We start from the raw sequence: 12,068 nt of genomic DNA on the forward strand, positions 1-12,068 counted from the left end.
TGCCCTAAACATAAAATGCAGCTCTTGAGGTCTCTTAGTTTGTATTTTAAAAAATCCACGTGAGTTTTGCCTTCAACTCCTCCATCCATGCCTTCGTTCAGCAAATAGTGAACCACAGGCTGTGTGTGCATCAGGCTCTGCACTGGGCACTGGGGGGCACTCAAAACACAGGGCCCTACTGAGTCTGCTGTCCTTCAGGAAGCTCCCTTTTTCTTTGCTCCTGAGGCACACTCCAGTTCCCCTTTCCTGGTTCTCCTCACACCTCTCAGTGTGTTCCTCTTTAACAGGGTGGCTCCAAGTGCTGTGTCCTGGCCCTGCCTTCCCCTCCTTGCTCTTCTCCCCACCCTTGACAGAGGCTGTCTCACCTCTAGTAGCTTCACTTCAGCTTTCTGTCCTGACAAGACCCTCATCTCAGTTTCTGATTCCAGCCTTTCGTATAAGCTCCAAGACCCAGTCGTCCCACAGTCTTCTGGTCCTCTTCCCTATAAGTCCCCTGGTTCCTATACTGGCTCCAGCACTTCCTCAATCCCACCTCTCTTCCTAGCTTCCATCTCAGAGGAGGCCTCACTACCCCTAGGCCAGAGCCCTGGGCCTCAACTGGATACCTCCTTCCTCACCCCATGTCCCCAGGAGACCTCCTGAGCATACCTCCTCCCATCCCAAGGCCCCTTACCCAACTTCCTCCCTAGGCTTCTAATGTTAGTCTCTCTGATCCACCCTCCATGTGGCAGCCAGGGGCATCTTAAAGCTCAGTCCTGACCATGCCCCTTTCCTGATCAAATCTTAGATGTCTTTAATTGTTCTTCGACTAAACCTTAACCCTTCGCCCTGGCCTACAAGACCTCACATGAACCTCTGTCCTCAACTTTTGCCACCCTCCTCTCACTAACCTCACTCCAGCCTCTTGACCTTCCTCCTTGCTAACCCTGACACAATTTACTCTGTTTGAATACTGTTTGTTCCTTCTTCATCTAGATCATTCCTGTTGTCTCATCTTTAAAGCCCCAGCTTTTTCCTCAGAGACCCTTCTCCAATACCACAGTCTAATTCAAGGTTTTCCCCTCAGCCTCTCTCCTCAAGTACCCTGCTGTTTTTCTTTAACTTCTCACAATTTGCAATTAAATATTCATTTCTCTGATTGCTTACTAATACCCGCTCTTCCCCCTAGAGTGCAAGGGCTGTGGGCATGACCATGACTGTTTTGTTCACTGCAAATTCCAGTGCTCAACAAAAAGCTTGGTACATAGTAGATGCTCAACAAAATTTGGTAAATAATTAAATGGAGGATAGTTTTAATGTGAGGCCTGTTTGTTGAATGATGTCTGATGTGATCCACAGGTCTGAGAGAACTTTCCAGCCAGGCTGCCAGGGTTCCAGTCCTAGCTCTGCCATGCATTAGCTGTGTGACCTTGGGCAAGTCATTTAGCCTCCTTGTGCCTGAGTTTCTTCAGAGTAAAACAGGATTAAAACAGTACCTTCCTTGTAAGATTATGTGAAGATGAAACGAGCTCACACATATATGACATGAGTATAAACTGTTATCATGAGTTTCCTGTCATTGTGTCTGTGTGTATCTGTCCCCCTGTTCATGTTGGGGTTGTGTCTCTTTGGTGGACAAAGGACATTATCCCAAGGCAGGATCATGTGTCCATGTCAGTATTCATGGCCATGACAGCTGCGCATACTGTCGAATGTCCTAGGGACCCTGAGATTTATTCATTCAAGAAAAGTTTATTGAGTGCCTACTATTTGTCTTGCTAGGGATACGTCAGTTCAAAACAACAAAAACAAAAACAAAACCTCCCAAAACAAAACAAAAAAAATCATGCAAAAATCCCTTCCCTCATGGAACTCATATTCTACCGGGGATTCAGAAAATATACAAGAAACCCAATAAGAAAAAAACCTATAGGATGTTAGGGGGTGATAAGTGCTATGGGGGAGGGGAGAATGGAGAAAGTAATGGATATGGAGAGGGCTGGTGGGAAACTGGGTTACAAGTTCAACTAGGCTAGTCGAGGAGATCTTACTGGAAAGACGACATCTGTGCAAAGCCCTGATAGAGAAAGAGAGGGAGCCATGCAGATGTCTGGGGGAAGAACATTCCAGGGTGAGGAAATAGCACATGCAAAGGCCGGGAAGCAGCGGGCACAGCAGGGAGCCGGTGCGGCTGGAATTGGATAGGTCAGGTGGAAAATGGAAGGTGAGGTCAGAGAGGCAACAGGGCAGATCACCAGTGGCCTTTGGCACCAAAGCGAGGACTTTGCTTTTACCAGGAGTGAGGTACAGCCAGGGAGGTTCTGGGCCCAGAGGGCCCTGACCTGACTCAGGAGTTCAAAGGCTCCCTCTGGCTGCGTGTGGGGAGCAGACTGTAGGGGTGGGGACTAAAGCAGGAGACCAGGGTGGAGGCAGCTCTGATGTCCAGGAGGCAAAGGATGGAGGTTGTACTAGAGTGGGAACAGAGGAGAAGAGAGAGATGGTTGCATTCTGGATATAATCTTAAGATCCCAGATAAGGACAGCCTGGCAATTTCCTGAGGATGGCTGACCTTTCCACTTGTGGACAAAGGTGGGAGAAGAACAGAACGCAGGGAGACCTGGCTGTCAGACCTTGACCTACTACCTACTGCTACACTAGCTTGAAGAGGAGGGAGATGGTCCCTCCTGCCTAGCCCCTAGCTTTAATCTTCCTAGGGTCTGGAATGGGGGGAGGGGATATTGGCGTGGTGACCTGCTCAGGAGATTAAGGGCACTGCTGACTCCACTATCTTATCAGAGACCAAACACATACCAAAAGTCTGTCACAATGAGTTCTTTCACTCAGCAAACACTCCTTGAGGCCAGCCTGGGTCAGCCCTTGGCTGGGTAATGCAGGTCACAGCAGGGACTGAGACATCCTAGATTCTGTCCTCATGAGTCCAGGGGGGAGATGAAATGTCACCAAATATTGATATCCAGAGTGGTTAGGCTTGTGATGGAGGAATTAAGGGTCGGAGTGAAAAAGGCTGGGATGGGGAAACCTGGTTTCTGTGGGAGCTCAGGAGAAGTCCTGACTCAGCTTGGTGCGAGGTGAGTGTTTCAGGCAGAAGAAACTGCTTGTGCCAAGGTCTTGAAATGCTACTTTTAACAAACAGAAGACACAGAAAGGGGGAAGGGGCAGGTACTGAGTCCTAAAGCATGAAAGAGGAACAGGGTACACAAAAAGAAAGAAGGAAAGCCAGGGGTTTGATCTCATCAGGCTTTGTAGGGCACTGAGTCTCTAAGAGTGTGTGTGGTCATGATTCTAGGAGACTCGTTCAAGTTTCCCTTAAAACCCACTCAGTGTTCACCATCCATTTGATAGCTTATCCTCTGCCCTATCTTTCTCAGGAAAAAACCTTTTTCAGTCCTGACCATTCACTGTTCTCAAAAAATTCTCCAATGATCTGTGTTCCCAGGCTCAGAGAAATCTTGCAGTACTGTGCCGAAATAGACCATGTTACATCTTGCAACATTCTCGTGAGAAGCCAATGCTCCCAGGTCATGTCAGGAGTTGGCAGTCAGCTGGAATGGATCAGTCAACCCCAGCTCTGCTCAAGGGTGCCAAAGAAGGTGGCAATCTTGCCCCATCCCCCTCACCCAGCCTGCTTTACCCAGATCCTGCCTGTGGGCAATAGCCTGTGTCCACTCCCCGATACAACTTAGGATTGCTTTCTTGGGCACACAATGAAGAAATAAATGCACAAGACCCTCCTTCTTCAAAGACACAGAACTTGAGTAGCATCTGAAGGCTGTGTAATCAGGGAGGGTGGTCAAAATATTTAACTGCCAACATGGCTGGGTACCGACCAGTCAGAATGGACAAGGTTGTGGGGCTGGGATAAGGTCTGGCTGGGAGGGCAGCCGAAGGTGACAGGGTGTGGGAGGTGTAGGGGCTCAGGCAGTTAGCTGTGTTTCTATTACTTTAATCATCGGTACAGCTGAGTGCCAGCGAGGCTGTGATGGTGTTTGGGATAGAAAATAAAGAGATCATAGAATAGCCCTCTGGTCATTCCCTAAGCCTCTTGGTATCCCCAAATGTCTGTCATATTCTGGACTCAAAAATGAGGCCCATCCTGACAAGATGCTCAGTGGTCACACATCACGGTGTGTTCTGGCCAAAAGTGCATAATCTAAATCTCATCATGAGGAACCATTGGCAAACCCCAACTGAGGGGAATTCTACATAATAACTAATACTCTTCCAAAATGTCGAGGTCATGAAAGACAAGGAAAAACTGAGGAAATGTCGCAAATTGGAAGAGACTCAGAAGATGTGACAATGAAGTGCAAAGTATGATCCTGAATTGGATCCTGGACCAAGAAAAGGACATGAGTGGGAAAACTGGAGAAATTCAAATAAATTGTCTAGAGCAACGAATAATGTCATATCAGTGTTAATTTCCTGAATTTGGTCATTGGACCGTGGTTATGTAAGAGAGTGTCCTTATGCACAGGAGGCACATGCCTGGGTATTTATGAATAAGCATCTTATCTCCAACTTACTCTCAAATGATTTAGCCAAATCTTAAAAAAGTCTATCTATCTAGAAAGTACAAATGTGGTAAAATCATTAAATTTAGATGAAGAGTGGGCAGGTAGGTAGTCCTTTTACTATCCCTGTAATTTGCAGGTATGAAATATTTAAAAAGTTGGAAATTAACATAAAATAATAAAACTAAGAAATGAGAAACAAAACAAGTGAGGTAGAGACTAGGAAGGACAGTCCCCAAGTTTTGACAAAGGTCTACACAGTATTGTGAGTCAGCCATCGGCTGCCAGTGATGGTGCCTCGGTCTCTCCATCTATGACTTAGGCTGTGAGGTTCCATAATCTGTGCAGGCATGATCCCCTTATCTGCCCCAAGCCCTGGACACTAGCTGCTGGCGGAGAGGAGTGGGGTGGCTGGAGACATGAGGGGCACTGAGGAGTTCCCAGTGACTGAGACTTCCGGAGGGCCTTCCCAGTGAGCCGAATTTGTTGGTGAATATTCTCAACCATCTGGTGAAATGGGTCCTGTTCAACATTCAGGAATGTTTATGGAGCATCTACTATGTGTGCAGGGCACTGTTATGGGTGCTGTGCAACATCAGCAAACACAACTTAGTCCCAGTCTTTCTTCTAGCACAATAAGATTGATGCCAAAATAAATAAAAATAAAATACAATGTCACATTGGGATAAGGGATGTGAGTAAAGCAGAGTAAGGGGGTGAAGTATGATAGGGGTATAATATTACAAGTGAGGACTCTCTGAAGAGGTGACATTTGAGCTGAGACCTAGAGGTGAGAAAGCTATGCAGATATCTAAAGATAGAGTACCAGGCAGGAGCTGCAAGTGCAAAGGCCCTGGGATGGGAATGACCTTGACCTGTATAAAGCTCAACAAGGAGGCCAGTGCCAGTGGAATCGTATTAGAGACTGAGCTCAGAGAGGTGAGCTGGAGCCAGATCTTGTAGAAATGATTGTGGCATTTGTTCTGAGAGAGAAGGGAAGCCTCTGAAGGGTTGTAAGCAGGGGACTTACACAAGCTGTTTTACGTGTGTAGCCCAGAGAGATGAAGTCTCAATGAGCAAGTGGATCCATTGTAAGGGCAGTCAGTGTGTCTGCAGCCTTACCTGCTTCTCTCTTGGGGTTTCCTGTAGCAGGCTGGAGATGACCAGCTGGGTGGGTGTGGGGAGGAGCTAGGCTGCTCAACAGCTTTGACTTTCTCAGATGACCTGCCCCAGAGGAGAAGGACATTACCGAGGCAATTATCTTATCAGATATACACAAACCTGCCCCTGGAGGCACCTCCACCCCTGAGGCCCAAGTATGAATATCAAGGACCTAGTACCTGGCACATATTTGGCACTGCAGCTGTGAAGCTGGGGTTTTTCATTGGTGATCCTTTATGAGAGCCAGGCTCCAGGGTCCAATCTGGGCTGGAATCCTGTCCCTAATACTTACTCATACCCCATGTTCTGTCTTGGCAAAGGAGGGTGGCTGCACTAGACACCATGGGGAAGGCAGTGAGTGGGACCTTAGGCAAAGTCCTTAACCTCTCCCTGCCTTGGTTTCCTCATCTGTATAATGGGGTCTAATAAGAGAACTTTATAAGGCTGTTATGAGGAGCTAATGAAGCATTTGCACAAAGCACCTGGGGCAGACCCAGCACACAGTAAGTGCCTCCTAAACGGAGTCCATTACTGAACTGTTGTGAGCACGCTCCCCTTCCAGGTGCAGCATATGCAATATGGCCTGAAAATGGACACTCTGTAGGCAACATATCTAGTTCTGAGTCCTGACTCTTTCAGGACTCTTTCTACCTTGGAGACCGTGAGCAAGTGACTTCACCTCTTTGTGCCTCAGTTTCCCCATCTGTAAGGCAGGGTCAGAACAGTACTCACTTCAAAGGCTTGTTCTGAGGTTAAATAAGTCAAAACATGAAAGCTCTCTGCACAGTGCCTGGCACATAATGAGCTCCATATGTTTGCTATTCTTCTTGTTACCACGGACAGTCCCACTGGCTCCCTGATCTCAGTGGCAGGTTGTGATGGGGTCTGGGCAGGTTTGGTTGGCCTGGTAAGGAATGCCTGAGCTGCCCAGGCCTAGAGGTCACCCCAAGGAGCCCTGTAATCAGCTGTAATTGGGCCAGTCCTGCCCCACCTCCTCCTTCCCTGGGTATATCAGGGCTGGTCCAGACCCCATGTTCTGTCTTGGCAAAGGAGGGTGGCTGCACTAGACACCATGGGGAAGGCAGTGAGTGGGGCCTGAGGTCAGGGGTTGGGGGTTGGAGGCTGGAGGCAGGAGTTCCAGTGGGATCTGATGCCTCCCTTTTTCCTCTGTCCCCAGGAGAATTATGAGCTATACTCGGTAGAACTAGGCCCTGGCCCTGGTGGGGACATGGCAGCCAAGATGAGCAAGAAGAAGGCAGGCAGTGGTGGGGGCAAGAGGAAGGAGAAGCTGGAGAACATGAAGAAGGAGATGGAGATCGTGAGTATGGGGCTGGGGGGCCAGGTATGGGGCTGGGGTGGGGGCCAGTGAGAGCTGGACAGTAAATGTCCTGCCCCCACCACACAGAACGACCACCAGCTGTCAGTGGCGGAGCTGGAACAGAAATACCAGACCAGTGTGACCAAGGTGAGCTGGGGGCAGAGGGGAGAGTGAGTACAGAGAAGGGGAGAGGTGGAGAGGTGGAGAGGGAGAGAGAGGGGGAGAAAAAAGGGAAAATGCATTAGAAAGAAAAAGCTAAACAGAGAGAGAGAGAGAGACAGAGTAAGAGAAGCCGATAAAAAAGACAGAGAGAGGCAGAGAGATTGGCATGAGAGAGAGAAATGGGGGCAGAGACAACAGGAAGACACGGACAAAAAAGATGAGAGTGGACAGAGTCATAAAGAGACATCAAGGAGGGAGGGGGAAGGGACAGGAACAGAGACAAAGAGGAAGAAAGAAACGAAGAGGCAAAGGTCAGACAGCAGGGGTAGGGGAGACAGAGAGAGGGAAGGAGAAGAGAGAGAAGAGCCACCACCCTGAGGGGTGTATGAGGAGAGCAAAGCCCTCAGCAGCCACCACCGCCCCACCCCGTCCTGTCCCCAGGGCCTGTCTGCCAGCCTGGCAGCAGAACTGCTGCTGCGTGATGGACCCAATGCACTGCGGCCGCCCAAGGGTACCCCGGAGTACATCAAGTTTGCACGGCAGCTGGCAGGAGGTCTGCAATGCCTCATGTGGGTAGCTGCTGCCATCTGCCTCATTGCTTTTGGTATCCAGGCCAGTGAGGGTGACCTCACCACCGATGACAATGTGAGTGGCGGGTGCTGGGGGGTCAGATATGGGACACAGGGACCTGCAGGACAGAGGACATTAAACATAGGATTCAGGACACTAGGGACATAGGGTGGGGATACAGAGACACAGAAATGCTGTTCTAAGACATGGTCATGGGGAGGATGAAGGACATTCGGATATAGAACGGACCCAAGGTCACAGGGGATACAGGGGAGAATGTGTCTCAGGTATAGATGATGTAGGTGATGATACGAAGAAATGTAATATTTAAGATATAAGACTTGGAAAACAGAGGACATGGGACAGATCAAGGACAGACAGCACAGAGGACATTGATACTCAGACATGGTACACAAGGGCCGAGGGCCATAAGGGAGACAAACCTCAGATCACAGTATAAGGAGAGACATAAGACACTAGACATGGAAGCACAGAGACACAGAATATTAAGATACAGGACAAGAGGACATTGAACATATGACAGGGGTCAGAAAAAGGGACAAGGAGACTTGGGGACTTAGGGACATGTGACATTAAATGTAACATAGGGTAGGGACTAGAGGTATATAGACATGGGAGACATTGGACATAGAGACTTGGAATTTAGAACATGGGACACAATAATGGAGTTCACAGAATATGAAGCACAATAAGATCAATTATACAGACATGAGATGGGGACATTAGGGCACAGGAACTACTGGACAGAGGGGACAAAGAAGATGGAATGCAGATTATGAAAACACAGAACATGAAACTTGTAGCACAAGGAATGAATATTGGACGTAGGAACACGAGGAAGCACATGGCTGTGGACATGTGGAATGCAAGACTTGGAGGACACAAGAAAAGGGAACAAATATAACCAAAGTGCACAAGTTATAGGATATGGGGCTATGGGGCACCTAGGATTCAGGGGCCAGAGAATATCAAATACAGGGAGAGAGAGACACACAAGACACTGAGAATATAGGGCAGTCAAATGTGGGATATGAAGAATATGGGGACAGGGGATGAGGGCCACAGGGAAGAGTGCATGAGGCTTCTTAGTGGAGTGGGGAAAACCAGAGTGGAAGTGACTCCAAGAATACCACGGGACCAGGTGGGTAGCTTCGTGCAGGAAGCTTCCAGCCCATACTCATAAGCCACCACTCCCCTTCCCCAGCTGTACCTGGCACTGGCCCTTATCGCTGTGGTTGTGGTCACTGGCTGCTTCGGCTACTATCAGGAGTTTAAGAGCACCAACATCATTGCCAGCTTTAAGAACCTTGTGCCCCAGGTGGGTCACCCAGCGCCCTGCCGCTTCAGGTTCCAGAGACTCCTCAGGCAGGCTCCTGGCATCTCTGTGTGGCCCCCTCCCATCAGGCCCAACCTACCCTTCGTCCTTGGCCTCCATCTCTCCCCACAGATCCTCAAATCCCCCCGTTGTTTGTCTCTCACAACCCCATTGCACTCAACAACTTCCACCTCCAAGCGCTGCCCACCTCAGCTCTGGTGTCCCTGCCCCACAGCAAGCAACTGTTATCCGAGATGGGGACAAGTTCCAGATCAATGCAGATCAGCTTGTGGTGGGTGACCTGGTGGAGATGAAAGGTGGCGATCGAGTGCCAGCCGACATCCGCATCCTCCAGGCCCAGGGCTGCAAGGTGGACAACTCCTCGCTGACTGGAGAGTCTGAGCCACAGACCCGCTCCCCCGACTGTACACACGAGAGTCCCCTGGAGACCCGCAACATCGCCTTCTTCTCCACCATGTGCCTTGAGGGTCTGTGAGGCCCCTGCCTGCCCGCCCAGCTGACCACACTGCCTCCACACGCCCCATCGCTGCCTCCACCGCCCTTCTGCTACATTCTGAGATACTCTGCCTCCCCACTTCAAATGACTGCCGCCTCTTTAGGTCACACTACTTCTGTAATTCCCATTGTTGCTACCCTGTTCCAAGGCCACACTGTTTCTACTGCCTTCCATTATTGCCCCCTCCTTCATTTCACACTGCTGTGCATGCCCCTATTGCTGCCCACCTGGCCCTTAGTCACCCTCTTGGCCCCATTGCAGGCACAGCTCAGGGCCTGGTGGTGAACACGGGTGACCGCACCATCATCGGGCGCATCGCATCACTGGCATCTGGAGTAGAAAATGAGAAAACACCCATTGCTATCGAGATTGAACATTTTGTGGACATCATCGCAGGCCTGGCCATTCTCTTTGGTGCCACATTTTTTGTGGTGGCCATGTGCATTGGCTATCCTTTCCTGCGGGCCATGGTCTTCTTCATGGCCATTGTGGTAGCTTATGTTCCTGAGGGGCTGCTGGCCACTGTCACGGTAAGTTCTGGAGGCAGAAGAGTGGTGCAGAGAGCTGAGAGGCCTGTACATCTGTCTATTCATGCAGGCTTCCCTCCACCATCTCCCTAGCTGTCCATCTATCCATTCGCCTCCCATCTTCCCGCCCACCTTCTCATCATCCATCTTTCCACACTCCCACCCCCCATCTCTCCACCTATTCATCCACTCAGCAAAAACTCACCAAGGCTACTCTGGGTCATGTCCTGTGCCAGAGACGAATGGGCAGGGTCCTTGACTGAAGGAGGCCGAGGTCTGGTATGGGCAGCCTTCAACGGTCAGCTCAGAGGGGATGGAGGGGATGTTCGTTTTCTCATTTTGATTGTGTTGATCAGCAGTTACAGAACCTCAGCTAGGGCAGCTTACAGAGGGGCCTGGCTACATTTATCTGGGCAGATTGGGGAGGCATCCCAAGTAGAAAGCACAGGCTGGACAAAAGTGTGGAGGCAAGAAAAAGCCTGGGTTGTGTGGAAGAATGCCACATACTCACTCCTGTGGCTCAGGTAAAGGATCTCCAATGCTGTGAGAGGAGGGAAGAGGGACTAAAAGCAAGGACTGGTCCCCACACGGAGTTTCTCACCCTTCCCCCAGGTCTGCCTGTCGCTGACAGCCAAGCGGCTGGCCAGCAAGAACTGTGTAGTCAAGAACCTGGAAGCAGTGGAGACACTGGGCTCCACGTCAGTGATCTGCTCTGACAAGACGGGGACCCTCACTCAGAACCGCATGACTGTGTCTCATCTGTGGTTCGACAACCACATCCACTCAGCTGACACTACGGAAGACCAGTCAGGTGTGGGGGTGGGAGGAGACAGGGGCTGCGGCAAGGATATGGTAGAGGTGGACACCTAGATGGGAGCTCCGAGATTACTGAAGGGAGCCTCGGGGAGGGCTTTGCCTTAATGGAGAGGGGAGAAGACCGGGTCCAGGGTCCTAGCAGGGAGCTAAGCTCCAGGTCTGTGAGGGTGCTTGGTATGGAGTCTCATAGGACTCTCTTAGGAGACTCGATACTGGGTCTGGAGAGGAGGCTCCTGTCCCGGGTTAGAAGAAGGTGTTTGGGTACCACCCAGGTCTTGGGGAGGGCATCCTGTCCTGAATCTAGGGGGAGGGGCTCGGTTCTGCTGTGGGAGAGCCGCCGCGCCGGGTCTGGTGCCCGCACGGAGTCCCCTCGCGGCCCCAGCCTGGACGCCTGGCCTTCAGGGCAGACGTTTGACCAGTCCTCGGAGACATGGCGGGCGCTGTGCCGCGTGCTCACCCTGTGCAACCGCGCTGCCTTCAAGTCTGGCCAGGATGCGGTGCCGGTGCCCAAGGTGAGAGCCGGGTGGACTCGGGGAATACTGGGAGCCTGGGGCAGCCCGGCTCGTCCCTGACACAGGCCTCTGCTCGTAGCGCATCGTGATCGGGGATGCGTCCGAGACAGCGCTGCTAAAGTTCTCAGAGCTGACGCTGGGCAACGCTATGGGCTACCGCGAGCGCTTCCCCAAAGTCTGCGAGATACCCTTCAACTCCACCAACAAGTTCCAGGTGTGCACCCTCTGCAGCCGTCCCCGCCCACAGCGAGCCCCGCCCACAGCGAGCCCCGCCCCACCGCATGCCCCACCACATTCAGGGCAGACCTATGGTGGGCCCTCGGTCTCCTCCCTCTCCACAGCCAAACCCCTCCCACATCTCCTGTCTTATCCACAGCCAAAACCCACCTATGGCCAGGCCACGCCCGCAACCCCTTAGCCCGGGGCTCTCAAGCCATGGGTGGGAGATAGCTCGCAATCCAGATCCCGTCCAGCCCAACTCCGGTAGCTAATTCGGTCCATTCCCCGCGCCCAGACCCCTAACTACACCCTTAGCCCTGCCCCAAACCTCTGCCTCTAGCATGGACCCGCCCAGCCCCTACCTTACCCTCCCAATGCTCTTCCGACAGCGCCCCTTCCCCTCTTGACCTCGCCCACAA

At 51.2% G+C, this 12,068-nt stretch overlaps 1 protein-coding gene across 3 annotated transcripts in view; it reads left to right on the forward strand.

Moving 5' to 3' along the window:
* ATP4A (ATPase H+/K+ transporting subunit alpha) overlaps window positions 1-12,068 on the forward strand; it is a 130,541-nt gene that overhangs the window by 110,790 nt on the left and 7,683 nt on the right. Inside the window, exons 1-10 of one of the 3 annotated variants that reach the window (XM_039850062.1) lie at window positions 6,729-6,756; window positions 6,850-6,990; window positions 7,078-7,137; window positions 7,594-7,797; window positions 8,948-9,061; window positions 9,294-9,546; window positions 9,837-10,105; window positions 10,715-10,913; window positions 11,321-11,430; window positions 11,510-11,644. In XM_039850062.1, the coding sequence (XP_039705996.1) occupies window positions 6,745-6,756; window positions 6,850-6,990; window positions 7,078-7,137; window positions 7,594-7,797; window positions 8,948-9,061; window positions 9,294-9,546; window positions 9,837-10,105; window positions 10,715-10,913; window positions 11,321-11,430; window positions 11,510-11,644 (1,497 nt within the window). In that variant the 5' untranslated portion in view covers window positions 6,729-6,744. Of the gene's footprint in view, window positions 1-6,728; window positions 6,757-6,812; window positions 6,991-7,077; window positions 7,138-7,593; window positions 7,798-8,947; window positions 9,062-9,293; window positions 9,547-9,836; window positions 10,106-10,714; window positions 10,914-11,320; window positions 11,431-11,509; window positions 11,645-12,068 lie in introns of those variants that run through there. The other 2 variants (XM_039850061.1, XM_039850060.1) reach the window with 2 other exon arrangements.

The sequence above is a fragment of the Pteropus medius genome, unplaced genomic scaffold, assembly GCF_902729225.1.
Source record: "Pteropus medius unplaced genomic scaffold, Ma_sr-lr_union100, whole genome shotgun sequence".
Classification (NCBI taxonomy): Eukaryota; Metazoa; Chordata; class Mammalia; order Chiroptera; family Pteropodidae; genus Pteropus; species Pteropus medius.